The sequence below is a fragment of the Elaeis guineensis genome, chromosome 4, assembly GCF_000442705.2.
Source record: "Elaeis guineensis isolate ETL-2024a chromosome 4, EG11, whole genome shotgun sequence".
NCBI classification, from domain to species: domain Eukaryota; kingdom Viridiplantae; phylum Streptophyta; class Magnoliopsida; order Arecales; family Arecaceae; genus Elaeis; species Elaeis guineensis.
In genome coordinates, this window is record NC_025996.2 from 3952963 (window position 1) to 3979464 (window position 26502).

Here is a 26502-nt window from a genome sequence, read left to right on the forward strand (position 1 = left end):
TTTGTATTAATAAATTGTTATTATCAAGCTACCTCTGTCAAGTGGCTTCACCCAGTTATGGCATCTTTGGCATCATCTAAACTTCAAAATAATTGTGGTTAATTCTTTACCAAAAAAAAAAAGTTGTGGTTACTTATTTTAATTTTATAGTGACTGTCATAACAAATTTGGACCGCTTCCATTGCATTACGTGTATAATAATGGGAATAGAAAAAACAATGACCGTTATGATCGATTATCTGGAAATGGGCAACGCTCGAGTGCTGTCTTAAAGAACTCCACACTGTTCACCAGGCCATGGTGCGGCGCCATTCTTCGTGCCAGCGCGTGACCCCGAATTTCCACGTACGGTCATGCGATCTTGACCGTTCACGAAGCATGTGGCCCATTTCAACCTTCCAATTGGTTTAAAAGCGAGAAAAGAAAACGAATCCCCTGAAAAGAGGTATCAACCCCCAATGGCTCAGATGGACCGGATTTTCTTATCCCACGCCGGATATTCCCTCCAGCGATCAGGGACATGATGGAGCGTATTGCCCTAAACATAGGGTCCACCGATTGGACGGTCCATTTGAGTCTCGCAGTCGTGAAACGAACTTGATTGGTTATATACCCTCGCCGGCTGTATACCGATCACCATCGCTGAGGGCGGCCACCGAGTCCACGGCCAAGTCCACCTGGGCGTTGGATGCTCTCTCCCCCGCTCGGAGGAGACGGAAGGATATAAAATCTCTAACCCTAGATTTCGATTGTTTTCTCGCGAAGAAACCTCGATGAGATCTATCTTGCATCGAAGCTAGGATCGGATTTCTCCACGCGAGAGTCGAAGCTTTTCTTTCCAAGAATCATCCGGCCATGGAGCTCCGTCGCCGATCTACGGTTTCCGTGGCGTTCTTGATCTCTCTCCTCCTCGTCCTGAGCTTCGCCGGAGACTTGTGTTTCGCCGAGAACCGTCGGCCGAAGAACGTCCAGGTCTCGCTCCGGGCTAAGTGGGCCGGTACTTCGTTGCTGTTGGAAGCCGGGTAGCCTTCTTCTTGAATCTTTTTTCCATTAATGCGTTACTTTTCTTGATTCTTTTTGGATATAATATGCACATTGAAATTTCGTAATTCGGAAAGTGAGGTATCTTCTTAGATTTCTAAATCTTGAATGTTACTTCGATCTATTTTTTGTTCTTTTTTTGCTAAATAATTGAATTCATGACATTGTCAAGATCTTGTTTATTTTTTATTTGGAAGAAAGGATTGGAGCTCACTGGGTATGAACAAACCTGATCTTCTTTTACTTTTAGGAAGCGATTGGCCTGCCCTCCATTAGTTAGTTATAAAATTGATATGCTACTTTTATCTGATCCTCTTTTGATGTTTTCTCCTCGGAACTGCAAGTTGGGTCACCAACAATAAACTTCATCTCGCCTACAAGATAAAGTTTCTCTGATTTTGTAAAGAAATTCAAGGAGTTGGAACTGATATATCTCTGATTGCAAATGGTGTTAGCGAGAAGCTGGCATCAAGAATATCTCTTTATTTTAGGAAGAAGACTCGGGAAATCTGCTGGTACTAGTGTCATAGTAAACTTTTCTAAAAATAGGTGACTAAGATTTTCTTTTCCCCTTCCTGAACAAATGAAATTCCAAAGAAATTCAAAATTAGGCTTGCCTGATGGAATCTGGATGCTTGCCCTTGCCAAGAACTGTCTGTTGGTGGTAAGTAAAGGTATGAGTAACTGAGAAATCAGTGACCATGTTGTTCTCTTGCATGATAATTTTTGTGTTTGCTTTCAGTTTATAATTGCATTGTTGGCATGGGTGTATGACACATTGTTGGCATTGATTGTGTTGCTTGTTATTTGTTTCTTAAGTTTATACCTTCTTTGGTTATGGAGCACTTCAGTTTGATAGGTTACTAAAGAATTATTACAACATATATCAACAGAGAATTGCTCTCTAAAGAATGGAAAAACCTGTATTGGGAGTTTATTGATCTCTGGCTAGAACCAGATAAAGGCTCAGATTGTTTGACAGCCAAATGCTGCATTCACAAAATCGTCCATGATGGGCGCTCACTTCTAAGTGAACCCTTGGGATCAGTTTTTGAATTTTCTCTTATGCTTCGGTCAGCATCTCCTAGACTAGTGCTCTATCGGCAGTTGGCGGAGGATTCTTTATCTTCTTATCCTTTTGATGGTGAAACTGACTCAGAACATGTTATGGGAGACTTGTCAGAGCCAATTTCAAGAGTCAAGGTAGAGCCTTTTCTCACAAGCAGAAACCTGAGAAGCCCTGGAGGAAGTTGTTGCTGGGTAGATACTGGTAGTGCACTACTGTTCAATGTTACCGAACTTCTTTCATGGCTTGAGACTTCAACGAAACTGTAAGTCATATCCACCTTTTCTGTGGCTTTGTTGTATTTCTATTTCTGTTATTGCAACTCTTGTTGATCTTTTTTGCTTCCTTGTTATATAGTGAGGTTATATGTTTATTTGGATTTTGTCAGAGATGTGGGATCTGCTGAGAAGCCTGAACTTTTTGATTTTGATCACATATATTTTGGTTCAAGTATTGCCACTCCAGTTGCTATTCTATATGGAGCTCTTGGAACAGAATGCTTTAAAGAGTTTCATGTTACCTTGGTGGAAGCATCAAAAAAGGTATTAACTAATGAGCAATTATTTATTTAGTGAATAAGAGTGAACACCATTCCTTTTTCAGTTAGAATAAGACGGTATATTGCAACTAACAATGTTGGTACACACACATAGTTAAGAAAAAACTGCAAAACCAATCTCTTTCCTTGCATGAGATATGATTACTCAATAAAATTTAAACTCATTGATTGTTCCATTTGATGTGTCCTTAACATGCTCATTAGTTTTCTACTTCAAATTTTAATGAAATGCAGTACATCTAGTGTTATCATGGGAGATTTACAATTACTTGATTAATGAAACTTTTGATGTTTGTTTGGTTGGAGGGACTGCATAGGATGACTAACTCAGAAATACAGAGGAAAAGAAGTACTGATGAGGAAGTTATAGGGGTGGAGGGAAACTTTTGATGCATGTTTGATCAAGGATGTGAAATCAATGCTTGAGCTGAAATGGGTAGTCAAAGCCTGGACCAAGTAAGGAAACCAGGCTTCCTGGATTGGACCAGTGAGATACCAATACCTGGGATGCCCTTGATACCTGGGTCTTTGTGAAGCAGGTGCAACCTGGTTGGTACCATTCAATGCTGACCAGTACCAACTAGGACAGGACGAGCACCAGCTGATTCTGCCTGTTACTGGATTGTACCGACTCAAAATGTTCTTTTTTACTTTCTGTTTGTTCTCTCTTTGTTTTCTCATAAATATCATATATCATGCCTCCCAATGCCATTTTAGTATCATAATTATGGCATTCTTATTTATTAGTTTGAGGCCCAACCTTCAGATTTGCCATCATGTGGACTTGAAACTTATTTTTTATTAGTCATTTTTTTCTTACTAAATGAAAGCAACTTAACATACAGTTTCTTTTATTATGTTGGTAACTTTTTTCAGTTTGTCTGTTCTTAGCCATTATATTTACTCTCTTTCTATATTCACTGTCATAACTTTGCTGCCTCTTCTTTTTATTTTTTGTTTAAATGTGTTGTTCATTGTTCTTAGGGAAAACTTAAATACGTAGTGAGACCTGTATTGCCATCTGGATGTCAAGCAGCAAGCAGCTATTGTAGTGCTGTTGGTTCTTCAGATTTAGTAAATTTGGGTGGGTATGGTGTGGAACTTGCTTTGAAGAACATGGAGTACAAGGCTATGGATGATAGTGCAGTAAAGAAAGGTTATTGCGGGACTTTCAATAAAATGCTATATGCCTAATTATCAAATGTTGTCTTTTTCCTTATCACTGTTATCCAAAATCCACAACAACTGACCTTTTTTATGACATTGAAGCTTCATAGATTTTTTCTTGTATATCTGTTTGCAGACTTGATGATAGATCTACTTTAATTTGCTCTCTTTTATGCACCAGTTCAACATGCTACTCCAACTGATGTGCCACTCTAGACCAATCATTTTTTTGGGTTAGGCTTTCATTTGGATTAGATGTTAGCTGGTATCGTTGGATTGCTCACTTCTCATACATGTTGTGCTTAAGTTTTTGGAAAACTCTCAAGAAACAGTGCCTTGATCTTGTTGCCTATCACATTTGTACTCTATCATTTCTTTACTCACTCTATTTAGAATGGTTGTGTTACTTTTGTTAAATATACTTTTTAAGTCACCCATAAGTCACAGTAGAATTTTGATTTCTACAAACCAGCCAAAATGCTGTACTTCCATTGAAGTCATGATATATATTATGGAATAAGTACGCTAATGGGTGTCAATATGAATTGGCATATGTGAAGCTTTAATTCAACAAACTGATGGCAATTTCAGAGATCATACTAGAAATTTAAATCCTGCAGCATCTCTTAGTAAAATCTGCTCATGGTCTATGTTAAATTGTTATTATTTAAACCTAAAAGCTGCCACTAACAAAACTACAGAATAAACAGTCTCTAATCAAATGGTTTCCCCTAGTTGTTTAAGTCTGTCTTATGCTGCTTAAATATGCTGAAATGATCTAATGGCCTAGAAGTTGCAGGTGTGTAATAGGTGATTAACTTTTGAGATTTATTTTGCCAAAAAAAAGGTTTATCTTATAGAATGAAGAAAGTACATCTCGAAGAATTCAGGAAACACCACTTCTACTCTTCAGTTTATTACTCAAAACTTGTTGGCAGTCTTGATTCTTGGTCAGCCACACCATTGATGGCCCACTGGAACTCACTGTCTTGCAGTGACATTTAGGCATCTGCCCAGTGGGAAGTGGTGTCTCCATCCCTGCATGTGTGGCTATTGGCATATGCAGATATGTACGCACATACATGTATGTATGTATATATGTATGTGTGTATGTACATATTGTGTATATTCTGTAAAGATGACATGCGCAGACACATGCCTTAGCAATGCATGCACATTCGTCTGTATGTGTGTGGTGTGCCTATGTGCATGAACAACCCTGCCTATTATCATGCCAACCACTGAGAAATGGAGCTTTTTCTTTGGTATTTTTATTATTTTTGAAAATCTTTCTTCCTTTATGTATCAAGAAAATATTCATATAATCTTGTCTGTATTGCAGGTGTTACTCTAGAAGATCCAAGGACTGAGGATCTCAGTCAAGAAGTCAGAGGATTTATATTTTCCAAAATCTTGGTTTGTTCCCAAAGCCTGCTGTGTAGATGAGACTTAACCAAGTAATTTAATCTATTCTTACATTCTGTTTTGCTTTACCTTTGCAACTGCAGGAACGCAAGCCAGAGATGACTGCTGAGGTAATGGCTTTCAGGGATTATTTATTATCATCAACAATATCGGACACACTGGAAGTTTGGGAATTGAAGGGTATTGGTTGTCATGATTGGTGCATGATAATAGCTGTATACAGCATCTTATCTGTGCTTCGTCAATTTGATTTTAGTTGAAGGTCTTTCATGCCCACTTTTGACCAGTTTGGTTATCTTCTCTGTAGATTTAGGACATCAAACAGCACAAAGGATAGTGCATGCATCAGACCCTCTACAGTCAATGCAAGAAATCAATCAAAATTTTCCTAGTATAGTTTCTTCATTATCTCGCATGAAGGTACAGGCTTCTGTTAGATACTTGTTAAATCTGTAGGCATATGTGATATCTTTGTTGTTTATGTCTACTAACATATGCTTAAGCTATATGCAGCTTAATGATTCTGTTAAGGATGAAATACTTGTGAATCAGCGAATGGTTCCTGCTGGCAAGTCTTTAATGGCTTTGAATGGTGCCTTAATCAATATTGAAGATATTGATCTTTACCTGTAATGTTTTCTTCCTCCACCATTAGCTCTGATATCTCACCTTATTCTTAGAGAATAAACTAGGTTATATCAACTGTGGGATTTGAGTGGTTGTAGCTTGCACCTTGATTTCTCGTTTCTGCAACCCTTTTTGCATTTTTGTTATGCCTTTATTTGACACTCTTTTGCATTAAACACCAGCTGATCAAATCTTAGCAAAATAAATAACATTTTAGTTCTTCACCTATTGGTTCTAATTATTCTTTTCTCGACTACCACTTCGGCTTGGTGATTCCGACTTATAAGATGTCTTATGACTAATAATCAGTCAAAACATGCTGTTTGTTTGTTTATGAGATCATCATAGTCACTTGCACATGTGCATAGTACATAAGTTCTTACTCAAACACAATGTTTGAATCTATGACCTGGAAAAACATGTTTAGCCTTGCTGATTTACTTGCCCTTTATGTATAATTCATGTTTCTTGGCAACCAATGGTCTTCCCAATTTATGTTAGGAGTGCAAATTAGTAGAGTAGCTCGCAAGCTACTCGAGCTGGACTTAGATCCAAGCTCGACTCGACTATTACCGAGCTCGAGTAGCTCAACTAGTTTTTTAGAGTGGAGCTCGGGTAGCAAAATACTCGACTCAAAAGCTTGTTAGTCTAGTCATATATATATATATATATATTAAAATATAGTATTTATATATATATATATTTAATTTGACCTAACTGCTAACTTTTAACTATATTTTTTAATTATGATAAAGGCTCAAATTCGAGCTCGAACTCAAGCTCAAGTATGGCTCGATTGATATTCAAGTTGAGTTGAGTCGATCTCAAATATTCTTTTTTTTTAATCGAGTCGAGTTCAAGCTTAGATATTAAGGCTCGGTTGATTTTGAGTTGAGTTTCGAGCGTGAGTATTTTTAATTGAGTCGAGTTTGAGCCTTTAGCTACTTGACTCAACTTGGCTTGATCACATCCCTTATTTATGTTATGTTTTTACCTTTATCTAGACTGATATGGTACCAGATACCACATTTGGCAACTATTTCAGTAATATATGTTTGATTATGTTAAGCTATGTATGCTATATGGTCTGGTATTTTGATACTATGGTGCAGTATTACTGTTTTTAAATGTTTTAACCATCTATTTTGGATCTTATAGGTTAATGGATCTGGTTAGTAAAGAGTTATCATTGGCCGATCAATTTTCAGAACTTAAGGTGATCTATGCTTGTTGACATCTTTCTTTATGGGATATGCATCATAGCCAATTTCATGGAAAATTGTTTGCTGGTTAATTGATAATGCACCCTGCTCCTTATTTCCTTTTCACTTTCTTTTCTTTTCTTTCCGTTTTCCCTGCAAGCCTGTTAAGTTTCAGTAATCCGTCCCAAAATTGTAACACCCAAGAAGAAATAAGGTAACAGACTAACAAATAGCAGGGTTAAGGTGTTCAAGTTTCAACTATGCATGATTGAACATGATTTAAATATTATTCTGCTGTAATCTAAAGCACTATGAGTGTGGTAGATCTTGAGAAGACTAGGATTAAATGTAAGTAGAGCTTTGTGAAATTGTCTCCTATGAATGTTTTGGCTAAATGAATTATAAGATTGAATTATTGCTATCAAAGATGCTTACACCATTCTCTTTTTTTTTTTTTCTTTTTTTTACCTTTTCTGTTTCTTATCACATTTTAAAAGACTGCTTTAGTGCCTCCCTGCTTCAGCTTAAATTGTTTTGAAATTAATTGTACCATGATCTCTCTGGAGAACCTTGACATGATCATCCAGTTCTATTTGACTCTTTATATAAACACCACCTCTCTATTCCAATTTTTCCTTTCTATGATAATTATTTGTTATGGGTTGTAATGATGCCTTTCTCTTTGCATCTCCTGGAAATTTTGTAGTATTTATATTTCATCCATCCATTTATGTAGCTTTGTAATGTACTTGGTGATCTTTATCTTGATGTTTTTTTTCCTTCTTCATGTATAATATGCCTTTAAATATTTTTATGTATTATTGGCCAAGGCTTATTCATTACATTTTTTCTTCAGTATGATTAGGACAAGACTAGAAATGCCACAATGTACATTTCCTTGATTATGATCATTTAGCAGTGATATCAGTTTATTTAGAAATATAACCAGACATGGGCTGCTTGAACTTTGATCATGATCTTCACCTCTAGATGGTAAGAATAGTTTTGTTCTTGATCTGATAAATCCAACTGGTCAAATTTCAATTTGGACATGGAACTCGTTATTGAAGTCCACACATTTAAATTATTGATTTGGACCAGATGTTCCATCTATACTCTACAGGATGTCTGTTTACAGTGCCTTCAGACATTTAAAAGAACACTCTACTATCTCATCTTAAAGAACCTTCCTTTTTCTTTGATGATTCTTTAACTCATTGTGAGTCTTGGCAGGGTTTCTTTTTTTTCTCCCCCCCCCAACTATAACAAGTATAGGCTAAACATTGATGCTAATTCTTCCTGCTTCCTAGTATTTTTAACATTTCGTTCGCATTCTTTGCTTGCCAAACAGAATCTGAAACTGAGCACTGTGTGGTGCTCACTTCTATCCTACTTTATGGAAGCATCTCAATGCATAAGTTTTTGTAAATTCATTTTGCCTTCTTTCTCATCTGAGCCTTCAGATGTGACCTATCTAAATAATTTTTGCTTCAGTATATTTGTGAAAGAGGCATCCTAATGCCCTGTTCCAGTCTCTGTCATCCCCCAAGTCCACTGAAGTTGCTTAATCTCATACCCTCATGTTTAACCATAGCCATCCACCCAACCAACCATCCCTTGTCCGAATTCGGAAACTGCTATACAGTCCCCTGCATCTCATGGAAGGTTGCTGCTCTCTGCTCAACATGCTACCACTGCCTGGGCTTAAATTGTCTTACAAAATTGCCTCGTTTTAGCTTGAATTCATGTTTAAGGTTTGATATTCAGAATCTTGCTCTGTACTGGTCAATTATTAAATTTAAAAATGACTCAAGCTGCTAAAGTAACCCTAATCGTGTTCTTTAAGTGAAACTTCTAAGTGCTTCTGACTTCTTATCAAGTGATGCATGTGCATTCTACTTTTTCCTTGCATATTCAGTTTTCTTGAAATAATATCTTGGCAATTGATCGATTCTAAAACTGTTTCAGCTTCCTCAAAATGCCATTAGGAAGCTGTTGACAGCACCACCACCTTTGGAAAGTAATGTCTTTCGTGTTGACTTCCGTTCTGCTCATGTTCATTATCTGAATGACCTGGAGAACGATGTCATGTACAGACGATGGCGAAGCAACATCAATGAGGTACCTTTTTCGTTCTTTTCCTTGAGTTTGTGAACACGAGGAAAATGTCAACTGTTTGTATCAGGTTATTTTGTACAGGAACAAAATCTCTTATATGACTTATTTAATTGACATTACCTGTTTCTGTTCCTGTAGATATTAATGCCGGTCTTCCCTGGTCAGCTTCGCTACATACGTAAAAATTTGTTTTATGCTGTTTATGTACTTGACCCTGCTACAGATTGTGGAGCCGAGGCATGTTCATTTGTTTAGTTTGTCAGTCATTGCTGAATTTAGCTTCTCTAACTTTCTCCTTTTTTTAGGTTTTCATAATGTGAAATTTTGCTCTCCCTGAGATATCTGACATGAGCATATATTTTTTTTTTTCAATTTCCTGGAGCTTTACAGACCATCGACATGATTCTCTCTCTGTATCAGAATAGTGTCCCAATGAGATTTGGGGTGATACTATATTCTTCAAAAGTTATTAAGAGTATCAAAGAGAAGGACAGCAATCTTCCCATGTCTTCAGTAAACAATGACACAAAAAATGGGGAAGATATTTCAAGTTTGGTAATTTGTTCTTTCCTATTGTAGTCTTCTACACTGAAGATGGAACTCCTCCTTGATACTCATTAGCAGTTAAATACCTATTGGATGCTAGCAGTATTTGCATGACAAATATGATGAAGTTTATTGTGCTTTATCCTTATTTGGTCTTTAGAAATCTCAGGGAAATCCTATAGACCTGTAATATGTTAATGCAAGAACATTTGCTATGATGTACTTGGAAATTTTAAATGCTTAATTAAATGAACTAGGCTTTCATTTTGCCATGACTGATAATCGAACTGGCAATGTTATAATTGTTTGTCAAATATTCATATTAACTTCATTCATGGATGTAGAATGGGCTCATATTTAGTGCTTTTGCCCCTTTTTTGGATAGTCTTCTAGTTAATGAGCAGTATCTTTATACTTGTTTAGCAACCAATTGAACCTAAAAGTTTAAGCTGATAAGAAAAGGTTTGGCAATCTATAGCAGGCTTAACACCCCACTTCACGCCCAGTCTGGATCACACATATGGAGATGATCGAAGGCAAGATAACAGCCTGGAGAATTAAGTAAATAACTGGCATGGAGGTGATTCGAACTTGTCACCTCTCGCATATCTGAGCTCTGATACCATATTACCTCACAAATTGACCCAAAAGCAATGTACAGCAGGCCTGACAATGCTTACTGTTTTGTTTATTTCAGCGAAACAGTCAGATCATCCACTTGATAGCCCAGCCTTCCAACCACCCCAAAAGACAATTCAAACCTGACCTATCTGGGCTGCATAGGCCTAGGTAGGCTTTTCAGGTGCCTAGTATTACTCCTGTGCTGCCTAGGACCTGCCTGGGTGGGGCAGTGTTGAGCAACATTGCTTCCACTTATTCATGCATGCCTGTTATTAAGCTTTTATGGTCGTGAAAATATAATAGAGACCATCTCAGAACACAGTAAAAACTAGATCCTTGATCTTACTTCTTGTTATGCATCATGACCACTGTATCATCCACATATTAAACATGCTACACGGTGGCCAAGACCTCCTTTTATAAATTTTGGATCCCCCTATGAATTTATAGCTCCGCGCGACTTGTGCCAAATGGAAATTACGTAGTCAGCTAATTAGGAATCTCATTACCTCATTGCCCCCTTGTTGATAATTAGAATCGGAAATTCATTTTGACCAAAAAAAGGTTAGAGTTACATTCCCCTATGCCTTCCAGAAATCCCAAGTTTTTGAGTTGTCTATCTTTTGCATGTGATCATCATTATGGAAAAGGTAAATTGCCGTCAGTGAAAGTATCCAAAATATCTCCTTTTGGGATGTTCATTGCAGGAGTTCCAGTTTGACCGGAGACAGTACTCTATTTTCTTATACTATTTCTTCATGTTATGACTATTTCTTCTGTATTATCTTTTAAGAGTTGAAATTCTTAACGTGTAATCCTTTCTAATCTGGGATGCCTTTCTTCCTTATGTTTTTTAAGCTAACATTTTCATGGAACATCAGAGCTTTAAGACAAGCTTTTGTCTTGTCATCCCTACCTAGTCAGATCCTAACTCTTCTGAGTGATTCTTATATCAAATTCATGAACAGTTTGATGTGTAGTCTGACTCATTTGACGTCTTTCAATGGATTTTATTTCCTGCATGTGAACCCCTCTTCTTTGTTAACTTATAATCTGGTGTTCCATAGTCGTTAACTCTCCTTAACCATCATACAAAGCTTACTGCCATTGGTTGGATGTCATCCATATTTGTCTTTGGGGTATTTGGAAATCTGACAGTCAATAAAGTTTTCCGTGATGATTGAGCCATGCTAATTACAAACTTAAGAGTTTTAATGGATGGCAGCTTTTCACCATAATGAAGCTCTAGCATAATTGTGGGGGACTTTCTATGATTTCAGCTATTTTGGTTCCAGATTTTGTTGTGGCTTCTGTATCTATCTTGTTGACTTTGACATGGCTTATTGATCATATGCACTGCTCTTTTTTGCATGATTTCCTAGTATAACTTATGGTTGTTTATTTCTATGTACAGGCAACTTCTCTCTCTCTCTCTCTCTCTCTCTCTCGCCCCCTTCTCCCCATCTCTCTTCTGCTACTGCTGATTAATCATATTTTTGTTTTTTCTGCAGATTATACGACTTTTCCTTTACATTGAGGAGAACCATAGCCCTCAATTGGCCTTCCAGTTTCTCAGCAATGTATGCAATATTAGTGCGTTAAACCATTTTGATCCTGCTGTTATGGTTGAAATAAAACCCAGCTGCACTTTTTCCTCACATTTTTGATGGTCTTTGAACCGACACCTCTCTTATAATTTATTATAGTTCTGTACTTGTACCTTAATTTACATAATGCACTGGTGACTAGCTTGAATGATTTTGCATTTTCCTTTCATGTGACAGACACCAAAAGGATGTTTTAGCATGTGTGAGTCCTGCGCAATGTAACATTGGTGTCTTATCATCTTTTATATACCTTTTTTTGTTTTAAAATTAACATGCTCGCTGCATCTGAACACCTCAACATGAGGGCTGTTTCAGGACTGACATGCTAGTGCTGATAGCCTGGTATACAACATAGTAGTATATATGTAATGCTAAGATGTTTATGGACAAATAGAATATTACTATTGTATTAGCATGTTTCATGAGAAGTTTATTGCAAATTGGAGGTGGGCCAGCATCATTGTCATCTAAAATTTATTTGATTATGATATGCAGCATCTTGTTTATGGTGGATCATATTTTCTTTGAAGCAATATTCCCTCTCTCTTTTCCAATAATATATGTAGTACCAAGTTTTGTTTGTCTAGAATGGTCTCTAGCAGAGCATGCTTGACAAACTGTTGTCCTCCTTTATGGATTCCATACGTTTGTCAAGGACTTAGGTAGTCACATGCATGAAGGTGCAATTGTTGATACTAATCATTGTTTTTCTTTCCTTTGGAAATTTCAGAGGAAAACATGCACACATGTCAATGTGCATATAAAATACATATAATATGTAGATACATACCTATACATAATTACATACACTGGTAAACATACATACAATATATGTGGGTTATGGTATGGCTTGCTATGCTCCCACAATGTACCATGTGTTGGTACAGAGTGTACCATACCATACTGGTATAGTGACAATAGGGGGCGTGGTGTTGACTGTTGAGTATTAAAATACTGATTTTACCTTTAATTTGTGACAGGTAAGGAGTGGTGCAGATGATCTTAATGAAGAGGCCCTTGAGGCACATCATGTTGAAGGGGCATTTGTTGATTCTATATTGTATGTATGCTTAATAATTTGACTTTATTGTTCAGAAAAAATGTATTGCTTTCATAATAGATCAAGCGATTCCTTATTCCCTTCATTATTTCACAGATCTAAGTCTAAATCTCCTCCTCAAGATGTGTTATTAAAACTTGAAAAAGAATCAAAATTTAAAGAGGCGGCTCGGGAAAGCTCTATTTTTGTTTTTAAATTAGGGCTATCGAACCTTCGGTGCTGTCTATTAATGAATGGCCTTGTTTATGAATCAAGTGAGGTAAGTGGTTGATAGCCTACATAACTCTTTTTCCTATAAATTCGGAAATATGCAGGAGTTAAGTTCTTATGCTGCTTCTAAAATTTTTAAATGTTTTATCTCTTGTATTAAGGGTTCATAGACTTTAGAAGTTGGGCATCCAGATTCAAAGTTTTGGGTAAAACCATAGCAGGTTGGAGGAAGATAAAGTGAGATGGATGAGTGACAAGTTGGGCATCTTTTATTCTTCATGTACATGTGAGCAAGGATGTGACTAATAAAGTACGAAGTTGGTTGTTAGAGTATGATGTAAGGGGTATATGATTAGGTACCATCTATTTGTAATGGTGGAGAGGTGTACATAAACAGTACATCGAAATTATCAAGGAAATGAATACAGGAGACATGGCAAGTGTTAAAAAGAATTAAGATACAGTAAATATATTTCGAGTGGTGGTGCCTTGGACCATGGGTCAAAACTAAACCAATATCTTTGATGGTAAGCATAAGCATATCAATTGCTTGAGAAGAGATGCCATTGCTTGTGATACCTATAGATGATGTAGCATTAATTGATAAGAAAAGTACATGGGTAAATGCTAACTTATATTTAAACAGGAAAACCTTAGAAAATAAAAAGGAAAAAAAAAAAAAACAGAATATCTAGATTGTAATCTTGTCAAAATCAGAAATAAGAATGAGGCATTATTTAAAGATTGATAGGATTTGTTGTCTAGGATACCTATACAAAAGAAAGAAACAATTTATTGAATATGAAGACATGTAAGAGGATTAGACTTGGATGGATGAAGCAAAGAGGCACTTCTGGGGCATTATTCTACAGAAACATATCTTGATGACTTGGTAGAAAACACTACGAAATGGCAACTAGGCCTACAATGTTGTGTGCCCATAATAATCATGGGCAATAAATAAGGTTTCAAGAAAATGACATGAATGAAATATAAATGATAATGTTGAAATAGATGTGAGATGTTGCCCATTTTAGGTAGGCAAATGATGTGGTCTTGAACATGTGGAAAAATATGAGTTAGTTCACTTATTTATGTCCATCTTATGTTGTCAATTAGTTTATTCTTAATATCTTTATTTTCTTGAAGAGGGAGTAGGTTAGAAAGAGAGCAGGACCATTTTCTTATTGTACCTCAATGGAGTCTGTTCAGATGCCTTTACAAGTGTTTGGAGTCTGTTAGTGTCCATTTTTGCAACATGCAGCTTTCAGTAAGCGGTATATGAAAACAATGAAAGTTGGTAAACTGCTTCATTAGTTGGTAAGATGGTGGAATGATAAGCATAAGGGAAGCATGTAGCTTTCAGCAAGTGGTATATGAAAACAATGAAAGTTGGCAAACTGCTTCATTAGTTGGTAAGATGGTGGAATGATGAGCATAAGAGAAGCAAGAATTTAGCACATGGATTGTTTGTCTACTTATACAGTATTGGATATTTCAGTTCTTATTTTAGTAGTAATCATATAGATAAATCATACTAAATTAATTAATATTGCTTCATGAGAATACATAACTAGTTATTGATTTCAAAAATTAGCAATAAATGCTAGCTCAGACACTCTTGATAATTTTCATTATTGATTTTTTTTTCTTTTTTATGTCATGTTACCACTCTTTTATCTGTTACCAGTCAGTACATGGAATGAAACCTTTTTGCCTTATAAAAGCAAATGAATGTATAATTTTTCTCTTTGAAACTTGTCAAATACCAATCGTGAGCATCTAAGGATTTGCAAAAATTCAGTTAGGAGGAAATTTAAGGAAAATTGTGATCATAAACATTTTAGAAAGGATGTTAGAGTAATATGTAAATTCAGTGTTGAGCTTGACTCAAGTCTTTTCTTTGAAAAGTGTGATTTTCCTGTACGTTACGAAATATTTAGATGCACACATGCATACATACATACATACATACATCATGAGAAGTATGCAGCTATGTAATTAGATCCTGTAACTTTGATCCTATTGTTCCTACCAAGAAAAACATTTTATGAATAACACAAGATTGAGGATGTTACATGAACTTGTCCAAACATGAGGACGCATCATGTGCTCTAGGGATCCTGTTCAGGAGTTTGGTGGAGCAGTATATGAGGAAGAAACTGTGAGAATGAAGGGATTTGAATCTATAATGGTTTACTGCAAACTTTTATGTATATGTGAAGGTTGCAATGAATTTCAGGGAAATATCTAAGATTCTAAATATTCATTAGAGGAGCGAACTCATAAAGCACAATCTATGAGCTATGCTGCCAAAAAAATGACATGTGGCATTGCACATGCCCACTAGTAAATTGAATGTTTTTGCCATTGATTTCAAATGATGGTTCATTCTGTATGTGGATGCTTGTGAGGCCACCGATCGTCACAATTCTGTTGTTGCATTTTCTGGAAACTATGAAATAAACCTTAGCATCAGTATTTATCCGGTGGAAGAATCTGACAATCATGGTATTCATGCATTATCTGTCAACTGCAAGTTATGTTGCTACTTCTCTGTACCTATTTGATGCAATCAAATAACGAATCAACAGGTCACATCAAATATCTAATAGAGTGAGGAATCATGTTACATGGGGAACTCACTGCAAGAAGCAACTATATAAAAATTCTGTGCAGACTATTAGCTGCTCAGATATTTTTATTTTTATTTTTTTATCAAGTTTTACTAAACCAACAATTCTTAAGAAAAGAAAGGTGGTATATACAGATGTGACAGTTTTGAGGAAACCTAAGTTATGCAAACATCTTGAGAGAATCAAATTATGCAAAATTATTGCTGAGGATATAAGGATAATAGGGAAACATGTTCATTGCAAATATCTAGAGTAGTAGAGACTGTTTTGGAAAGTTATATATCTTTTTCCAATTTGCTGCATTTTGTGATGTGCCTGTATATTTTAATTAGTTAAAAACTGATCATGACTTGCCAACTTTTAGGCTTGTACTTTAACACATGTTCCATGTTTTTCAGAGTAATACAACTATGTGTTGTTTTTAGTATTCCTTTTTAATTCAATTTAAAAGAATCTAAGATATATTCTTCTAGAATTATATATTTTGTATCTTTAGAAAACACAAACTCGCCTTCCTACATTGGGCTTTAAAATTGAGCAGTCCTAAATGATTGACCGTGAAAAATCAGAGTTATTACACAAATATTGTTGCTTATATTGGAGCCTGCACCTAGGCATGTGGTGCTTCACACCCAATATGGGTTTCAAGACGTATATCTGTCTCATAAGAGATTTGACCATGTAACTCAATTTTCCCCAAAGTGCTGAGATGGATTTGGATAGGCCAGTTCTATGAAACACTTTGAAACAAGGTTTAGAGTCTTGGTACTGGTATCCATAATGGTGCCTTGTGATATTAATATATAGTACATATGTTGTTGCTGGCATAACAAAAGTGAGAATACAAGATGTGGTACTGTGTGTTGGTATGGTATGGTAATGAAGGCTGTATATGTACTTTTACCTGAACATATGGTATAATACTTAAATGCATGCTCTGAAATGCTAACATGTGACAATGTTGAATGAATTATATGTGGGTTGTCATAGTTATGGAAGTTGTTTGCTGATTATATGTAATGTACTTGAAAGAGGGGTATGCTATAAGATCTATCATGTCGATGTTTTCCACTGCCATCTTTATTGGGAGACAGTGCTTCTACCCTTTCAAACTCAATACAATGTTCCGACTTGGTCAACATCTTGTAGATCGATTCTTGTAAGGCTATAGCATGAAACACTGATATGGTGAATATGACATTAAATAAATTGTAATGTCTAGGGCGACATGGTTTAGAGAGTTGCATTTGCATGCTTATTACATGGTTAAATCCTCCAGTAGGGATAGGGATAAACAATGAATTTCCTTTCTGCTTGTGCTGGTATCTCAGTGTAAAAGTATCTAATAGGCATGGTATCCAGCATGCCCATTGAAGCTCATGGTAGTATGGTCTATACTCTGTGCTAAGAAGGCAAGGACCAAATAGTTGAGGATGTACCAAGTTGGTCAAGATAACAGGAGGAAAAAAGAGAGAATAAAAGATGAGGGGGCCATATAGAATGTCTATTAAAAGCGTGAGAGATGTTATTTTTGGAAACTCCACTAATGGTAGAATAGATATCTGTCCTGCTTGTGCATTAGAAGTTCCTTGTTAGTTTGACGAGCAAAAATCAGGTTAACCGCTCTTAACTGATGATGTATATTGTATATATGCTGTCTAATGAACTGTTCAGGAAGCCACTATAAATGCCATGAACGAAGAGCTCCCCAGAATTCAAGAACAAGTATATTATGGGCATATTCACTCAAATACAGATGTGTTAGATAAATTTCTTTCAGAGAGTGGTTATCACCGCTATAACCCACAGGTAAGTTAGTAATTTGTCCTGTGAACCTTTTTGTACTTTATTCATATTTGACTTCATAACATAACCATTTGATTGTGCAGATTATTGGCAATGGAAAGGGAAAGAAAAAGTTTACCTCACTGTTCACATTATATCTAGGAACGGAATCCATACTTCATGATATTAGCTACTTGCATTCTAGAGGAAGTAAGTTTCATTGATCTAGAAATTGCGGTGTTGTTGGTGGTATTAGCTTCTTTAATGCAATTTGACCTCTTTGTATATGATCTGTTTTCAGGTGTAGATGATCTAAAGCCAGTGACTCATCTTCTTGCTGTTAACGCTTCTTCAAGGACAGGAATAAAATTGCTGCGTGAAGGAATACATTACCTGGTTTTTGCTTGTCACTATAATAAATGCTTATTTAAATTGATGTTAACAGTCCTAGAGTAGAGCATTATTTATATTAGTTGCCCTTTTTTTTTGATGATGCAGATGGAAGGATCTAAAAGAGCCCGTGTTGGTATACTGTTTTATACTAGTGGTGGGGTTTCTTCACCTCCTTTACTTTTAGCAAAGATTTTTGAAAGAACTGCATCTTCATTCAGGTTAGCTAGGACTCCATCTCCCCCCCTAACCAGGATATCAAGCGTTCAGCTGCTTGTTTTATAGTTTAATGTTCATTCTAATTGAAAATGTACTTGGATATTTTTTTTCTTTGTTCTGATCATTCTTTTTATTGTTTTAAGTAACAAGGAGAGAGTCTTGGACTTCTTGGATGAACTTTGCTCACTCTATGAAAGCCAATATATGACTTCATCTTTGTTGGATTCTGAAAGCTTACACACATTTACTGAGCAAGTTTGCAAACTAGCCAGGGCAAATGACTTGCCATCTGATGATTATAGAACGTTGCTTTCAAGCTTTTCTGTGGATATGATTAACAAACAAATGGATAAGGTATGCATATCATTTTTTGCATTTACAAATAATGACTGATGTGAAACCATTTCTTTGTTTGCTAAATGAAGATGAAGATTTGATGCTATGCAGTTGGTGTTTAACAAAAACTGAAATCTACATGGCATGGTGTTAAATTAAATGATCACTCATGTGTGTGAATCCTATGCAATGATGCATAGCCAATAGAAACAAGTGCCATAATAATTTGGCAGAGAAAATGACAGCAACTTGTAGAATGTTAATGCAAAAAGGTTTCGAAGCAATATATACCACATGCAACCAGGTCTTCAGCTAAGTTGGTATTTGACTGTGCATCTCATCAACATCTGCAACATGCTATCCTTTTAATGTTGATATAAGCTCTTATATTTTGTGGAGTAGAGCACATTTATCCTGTTTTCATACAGATTCTTCTCCTTAAGCTCAAGTTTAGATTTTTGAACTTGAAATTAAGGACTTGCAAGGATAATCGGGGAACTAGTGAGCTGAATTCAGCCTCTCACCAAGTTTCTCCATCAGAGCCGCAGAGAAATGACTCCATCTACCAATAGAATTCTATAAAGACAATGAAAATTAACCAATCTTTCACTCCATTTCCCAACTTGTTTCATAGACTTCACTAAAGACACAGTGCTCTTAAGTTGAAACCAAGTCATTTTTATACCTTTGCTAGATGCTAAAAGAAATATACCTGAGGAATTTCAAAAAATACATAATTTGAACTCCTGTGGAAATTATATTAGAATGTTAACAGAAACTATTTCAAATCACAATTATAACATTTTGAAAACACTTGTAGTCTGACTAATACCTCAAATAAGATGTAGACAATAATTCTACTTAGAAAAGGACTGTTAGAACCCATTGAATAATACAGCAAAGCATATCTGAAGTACGCAATAATATATCCAACCAACTCCTAGTTTCTCAATGTAAGGGCCTTCGTACTTGAACTTAGCCCTCCATTGGGTGGTCCATTAGTAGTACCACCTTCTATCTTTACTAATATGTCAACTAATGGTCTTTAAATAAGAATTTTCCTTTGTTAAGTGAGTTACTGCCTCCTTGGAAGTCTAGCAGCATTGCCTTCTGCCTCAATCTTTTTAAAAGTTTAATGTGAATGAGGGAATAGTTGAGCAAAATTTTTGCAATTTGCTGCTCTCTGGTTGCAGAGCTTACAGCAACTCCAATAGTTAGTGCAGGACCATATGGTAATATCCTTTTTATACTGACTTGAAATTAATTAGCAATAGTATCCCAGTTTATTGTGGGAACAGTGGATGGAATGAAGACATGCAACAGAGATCCAGAAAAAGAAATATGCGGTGGACAATGTTTGCATGAGAAATTTATTTTGACTACATCTTAGTTCCACCCAGTTTGCTTGTGTTGGACATCTTAAATGATCTGACCCATTAAACCCGCTTAAAAATATGAATGACTATGAATGCTGCTATAAGTAATGCAGTGTTGACAATGACTCCTTTTTTCTCTATCGGTAGAAACATGACATCTTCTTTTCATTCTTATCTTGCAGGTTGCAAATTTTCTGTACAGACAACTTGGACATGACTTTGGTTCCAATGCTGTTGTTACCAATGGAAGGGTGAGTTGTGTGTTTAACTGCATTCCCTCTCTTCCTTTTTGTGAGTGCACATGCATGTGTTTTTTAATGTTGGCTCTTAACTAGAGCCATCCTTTTCTTTTGTGCTGAGGCGTGTATTGGCATTTCTCATAGAAATGGACCTATACTCACTAGTCTCTATATCTATCTATTCATCCACACACACACACACACACACACACACACACACACATGCATATATATAATGTATACACACAGATATATAAGATATGTTAGTTCATATGCATGCATGCATGCATGCACATATAATTTCTAGATCATGTCCTTATAACTTGTCATCTTTGCAGGTATTTATCTTGAATAATGAGAACCCTTTTCTAAGTGACGATTTAAGTCTTTTGGAGTCTTTGGAGTATGAATTAAGAATTAAACATATTTTAGAAATTATTGAAGGAGTGGAGTGGCAAGATGTGGACCCTGATGATCTAACAAGGTAATCTCATCATTGTTCTTCTGTATAATTTAATCTGTTCCAACACATTCATTACTAGGAGCTTGTTAGGTCATTAGTTTCTTTCTTTTTTGTTTTGGCATCCTTTGCAATATCGTGTCTTAAGCATTATCTTTGTATGAATGCACATCATTGCTTTTTAAGTGCATGACAAGCTGCATTTTATGGGAAGAAAGATCAAACTTATTAATATGAGATATTGGAGTTGTTGGAATGGATGCTGAAATAAATTCTTTACTGAAATTACTCTTGATCCTTATTTTTCAATCCAGAACTTCTTGTATGCTACATGCCATGGTCGATTATGTATGGCACAATGCAACCATACCTGTAACTATCCAATCTTATCCCCGCTATTGGGGGTTGGCTTTATGGATCCTTACTCACCAAGTATTCCAATTTAGGATCTCTCACCATAGAGAAACTGTAGAAATAGAAAGAGAAGTAAATTGTACTGATAGATGAACTGCTGTCTTATTCCATAGGTGCCACAAGGCATAAAATATCACTGAGGATCTCATTAATTCTATTTTTATCAAGTTACAATCTAAACAGGGTAGTATGTCAAATAGCAAAATTGATATTAAAGAACATGGCTTCCTAAAGGTCTGATGGGTTTTTAAGGTTGCAATTTATAAAAATGTTAAACTCGTGGAACATCTTTTTTGATCTACAACTTTCAGGGATTGAATCTGTAGTGGCAAAAAAAATTGAAAGAATGTAATCTTGATAATTGATTTGGTTATTGTATCAGTTTCTTTACAATTAAATATCTTGGACATTAATTATTACAATTATGACGAATATATAGACTTATTTTTGACCTTCTCACTGTATTTTTTCTGCAGCAAATTTTATAGTGATGTCATAATGCTGGTTACTTCTTCATTGTCTACCCGTGAAAGGAGTTCTGATCGAGCCCATTTTGAAATTTTGAATGCAAAATACAGGTGTTTGTCCATTCTTTACCGCAAAAAACTGTTCGTACCAAAATCATGCTCTTTGCTTTGCAATGTCACTAGTTTCTGATATGATGATGAAGTTTATAAGTGCTTCCTTGTTTTAGTCTGTTGTTCCAATGATAAATAGAAGCTTATATATATTTCATGGTTGCTTCCATAAGTATGCTTAGATATTGTGCTTGCTTATTTATTTGCTTTACGTAGATATGATTCAGAATGTTTTGAATATAAGGATTTTAGTAGCTAATATTGCTGTCTTTAAGGGTTGGCAGGAATTTGATTTTTCTTCAGAATAAGCCTTGAAAATAGATAGTTGGTGGATTCCTCCTGCACCAGAATTGGAAATTCTATACCATATGGTCCTTTAAGTCCAAGATAAGTGGTCAAAGGAATGTCAAGGTGAATCCTAAGTAAGCAGTTCAATGCGAGCTCCTCCTATTACTTCTTTTGGATGGAAGGACAATATCTAAGAGTGTACAAAGGAATGATTATTATCATTAAGAACAAACAATATTTAAGAGTGCATAAAGAAAAAAATTGTGTTTAACGAATCTAGTTCCAATAAGTTAACACTCCAAACTCATAATCACATGTATAGACTTAAATTAAAAGAGAGCTAAACCATTCTACCATCAATTGATTTTCACACAGTTATAATTGAAACCAAAACTAATTATCAATATCACTTAATGCAATAAGCAACTTGGCTCAACAATTTGTGGTTTATAGCAAGCAATTTTACAAGAATGTTGTGCACTAGAGAGAGTTGAACAATACAAGTTACTTGCTATAGGAACAAGAATAAGGTTCGTAACCTTGGTATGGACCCAATGCCAAGTGGATACAACGTTGGGACACCCCTGCATGCTGAGTCTCGATTCAGTACCAGTATGATCCAGTATGTCTGGTAATGTAGCAAAATTTTGAGATGGGTATCATATGTCTGGTACTGTAGCAAAATTTTGAGATGGGTTTGTGGCAAAATATGAGAGGATAGAGTCCGGAAATGAGTATCTGATAGGGTTGAAAAATTGAGAGATGAGAGTTTTTTTAAAAAAGAAAAACCATTAGTTATTGGCATCAATTAGGTAGTAAATGTGTAGACAACCACTGGAAAAACCTAGGTTGCCTGCTTTTTGATTTTGAACCTAGTTATGGTCCACTTAGGTAGTCGGCCATTATAGGAGAGCTCTAAATGGTTTGGCTGAACAGCCTAGATGTCTTGGTGATTGATTGTGATTTTGTGAGATCATTGATTTGCATCTATCTGCATGTTGAAGTAGATTTTTGTTAAGCGTTCTTTATTGTGAGTATGAAATTTGAATCTTGCAGTTGGATCTGATGATCTAAGAGTAGACAATCGAATTAAATTAGATGTAAAGATGAGAAAAACCAAAGTGAATTGAAAACAACAGATTTGACATTTGAACAGGCCACCATGCGTTAGAAAAGAGGACACCATCTTCCTATGTCTCAACATTGTCATTAGCGCCATGAAAAGTTGAATTGCAGACCTTCAAAACCCCAATGGCCTACATTTTCCTTATACTCACTGAAGTAGATTTTGTTTAGTTGAACATTTCCTCCCTAAAAATTGCCATGAGGCATGATTTCCTCTCAAATTTTACCTCCATATCATCTTTCTTTTTTATAACAGCCAAATCCTTTCTTGCCTACATGTTCCATTTTTATCACTGGCACTAGTCTGGCTCTCTTGTTTCTGCCAATTTTTTTTTTTTTTAAATGAAACTAGAAAAAGGTATTTCATGCCTCCGACTACTGTCAAAAAAAATTAATGTATACTCTCTTCTAATACATAAAAATTAACCATATGAAGGCATTTCTTTTGAACAGACATTTGTCTCTATGTTACAAGAAAGCCCTTGAATTGTAGAGATTGTAAGTTGGCAATGTTTTTCATGTTGGGAGCAAGGTTCAAAGAAGGGTTTAAAGACTGGTACCAAGCCCCATAAAAGTTGTCTTGGAATATCATTATGGTTGGTATGGATTGAAACAATTAGTATCAACAAGAATAGAAAGCAACAGGTGCGGTCTGTACAGGCCTGTTGGTTTGCAGCTGGTAGACTGTTCAAGAGAACTGGTGTCCTGCACCTATACCAGTACCCTTTTTCTGTTGGAATGGTACAACACTGCTGATGATATGTATGTTCTTGGTTCAGATTGCCTAGGCAAGGCCAAGTTATGGGCCCCCTGTGTGGCCTAAGTGTGCGGTGAAATACCTTTGTGTTTGCTTAAGGAGGAAAGGCCTCCAATCCTCAAGTATGCATGCCTTTTATGATATTACATAAATAAGTATGGGCATATCATGTATATACTCTTTTTCACCACATTCGGCATCATTAAACCTATTTTTCACACATAAAAAAAGTCCAAAGGTCTAATTTACAAGGAGAGCAGCAATAACAGTGCCACCATTGCAGTAGCCAGCAGGAAATAGGACGGCCAAGGAAGTAGCAACCAACAGGCTATAATGTTGCAGCCATAATTCATTGGCAAGTAGTATAGATGCTAACAAGCCAAACAAAGAGGAAGAAACAGAAAAACAAGGGAAGCATAACCATATGAAACAGTAGCAGAACAAAAAAAGGAGAAATAAAAAGTTAAAACAGAGGATGAAGATGGCGGAGATTGGACTGATCTGAAGAAGCGGGGAGGGTTGGGTAAAAAATAATATATAGATACCTGACGCCAGAGCTAGCTGCTGCTTTTGCTCATTGCCACTAGTGGATCCATCGTCACTGTTGATCAGCCAACTGGCCACCAAAGTAGGTACGTACGAGTTGCTAGTTCGAAAATACTGGTGGTACTTTCTGCTGTCCTCCCAATGTTTTGCCATAGGAGGCTCCAGAAAGAGGAAGAGAACCTCAAAGATGTAGGGTTTAGCAAGGCTTGCCTAGGCAGCCTGACCCAAGTGCTACCTTCAATAACATCGCCATGCATATATTGATCTCCCTGTAATATGCATATCCATCTTGTAGTACCATATGTTAATAAACATGGCCATACACACATAACTCAGACATGTAAACTCTGTACATATCAGGTTTCTAGTTTGAGATAAATGTAATAGTACTATTTAAAGACTCAAGTTTTCTCTTCTAAAATTGTCCCTGTAAATAAGTAATATTTGACTTGCTCAGATTCAGCATACACTTACGTCATTATATCCTGTATATTGAGCTAATCTTACCCCATCAAATAAACTATATGCAATATAGAAATTCATTTTAGAGTTAGCCCTGATTTTTGTACTTCTAAATCATTGGATTTGTTACACTACATCTCTAGTATGTGTTAGATAATTTTGGGAAATAACTGACTGAATGCTGTCATTTAAACATTTTCTGTTTACTCACTAAGTGGAGCAATGTTCTCCAACTTATGATTTAATGCTCATGCTGATAATGGCCGACCAAAATGCTCATATCTTTTGATTTGCATTTACCTGCTTCTTTACTTACATAAATACATAATAACATGCAAATGTATGTCGTGGATATGTTTGTACATATAGGTGTATCTGTTCGTGTATGTTTGGATGCATGCGTGCATATTTACACACATATATCTATATATACACAAACAGAGATGTTTGTATGCATGTGTTCATGTATGCTATTCACATATTTGCTTAATGCATTGTTTGGAGCTTGTGTTATTTAGTTTGATTGGTTTCTGCATTCGGATGCTGTTTCAAGATATGGAATACTGCTTTTCTGATATCTTTTTTACTTATTTTTCAGTGCTGTTATTCTGAATAATCAGAATTCAAGTATACATATTGATGCTGTAGTCGATCCACTAAGTCCCTTAGGGCAAAAGCTTGCTCCACTCCTTCGTATACTCTGGAAATGCATTCAGCCAAGCATGAGAATTGTACTTAACCCAATTGTGAGTTCTGACTATGATCTTAATGCAATAGTTTGTCTCATCTATAATTTATAAATCATGGTCCAACTAACCATGGAATTACCTAGTTCTAAAATGTTGGGACTCCTGATATTGTTTCACATGCTTGATAGAGTCTCATGACCCATTTATTTGCTTTTGGCACAGTTTAAACTTCAAACCTTATAACTGACATTTCCATTTTTTTCTTGTGCTCATATTTCTTCTTGCAATTCAAATGCAAAAATTATCTGAAACACTAGCCTAGATTTTTTCCCCCTTTCCAACACTTTATAAAAGTCTACTCATGCCATTATGATTCAACATGAGAGGGAAATTGCCTCTCATGGTCATTTTAATTGGCACTAGAACAGTTCATAGCTGACCATGCTCTTGTAATTAAAAGCAAATATCTGAATCAATTCACATCTTAAAAGGTTTCAGATTGATGCTTTTTGTGCTTTTCTAATCATGCCTATGTGGAATGCTGTCAAAAATGAGGTTGCTGTACTAGTCGGTACCATATCATATCGAAGGATACTGTACCGGTACCAAATCAGTACGCAGTCTTGTACTAGTATTGACATTGTAATAGGATGGTATTGGTATGGGGTCTAATAGTGAGACGGTAAACCTTAGTCTAAACTAATAACTATTATCATAATTTATTTCATTCCATCCATGATCTGCATCATGTATGCTTTGCCTGATAAGAGGGCTTACTGTATGTCAACTATGTTTTTGTGATATCTGTTCGTTATTCAATGCCAGGACTAGAATCAGATAGGACTAGTGAAAAAGGATTGTGGTTTCTTTTGTTTTGGAAGATTTGGCATTCTATCAGACTGAGAGAGAGAAGGACTACATAAATTAGAGAGCAAATTTATGTGATAAAACTT

The 26502-nt window shown here is 35.9% G+C and overlaps 1 protein-coding gene across 1 annotated transcript in view; it reads left to right on the plus strand.

The window, feature by feature from the left end:
• The first annotated feature begins 641 nt into the window (after window positions 1-641).
• The window catches only part of LOC105044225 (UDP-glucose:glycoprotein glucosyltransferase), a 36712-nt gene continuing 10851 nt past the window's right edge, over window positions 642-26502 (plus strand). The window contains 24 exon segments of the mRNA XM_010922051.4: window positions 642-1022; window positions 1935-2372; window positions 2496-2649; window positions 3651-3822; window positions 5176-5249; window positions 5342-5438; window positions 5566-5678; window positions 5772-5887; window positions 7044-7101; window positions 9056-9208; window positions 9344-9442; window positions 9596-9760; window positions 11884-11952; window positions 12960-13039; window positions 13136-13298; window positions 17560-17694; window positions 17775-17880; window positions 17972-18066; window positions 18169-18281; window positions 18423-18633; window positions 20174-20242; window positions 20569-20714; window positions 21581-21682; window positions 25459-25606. Of these exon segments, the coding sequence (XP_010920353.2) occupies window positions 856-1022; window positions 1935-2372; window positions 2496-2649; window positions 3651-3822; window positions 5176-5249; window positions 5342-5438; window positions 5566-5678; window positions 5772-5887; window positions 7044-7101; window positions 9056-9208; window positions 9344-9442; window positions 9596-9760; window positions 11884-11952; window positions 12960-13039; window positions 13136-13298; window positions 17560-17694; window positions 17775-17880; window positions 17972-18066; window positions 18169-18281; window positions 18423-18633; window positions 20174-20242; window positions 20569-20714; window positions 21581-21682; window positions 25459-25606 (3243 nt within the window). The 5' untranslated portion in view covers window positions 642-855.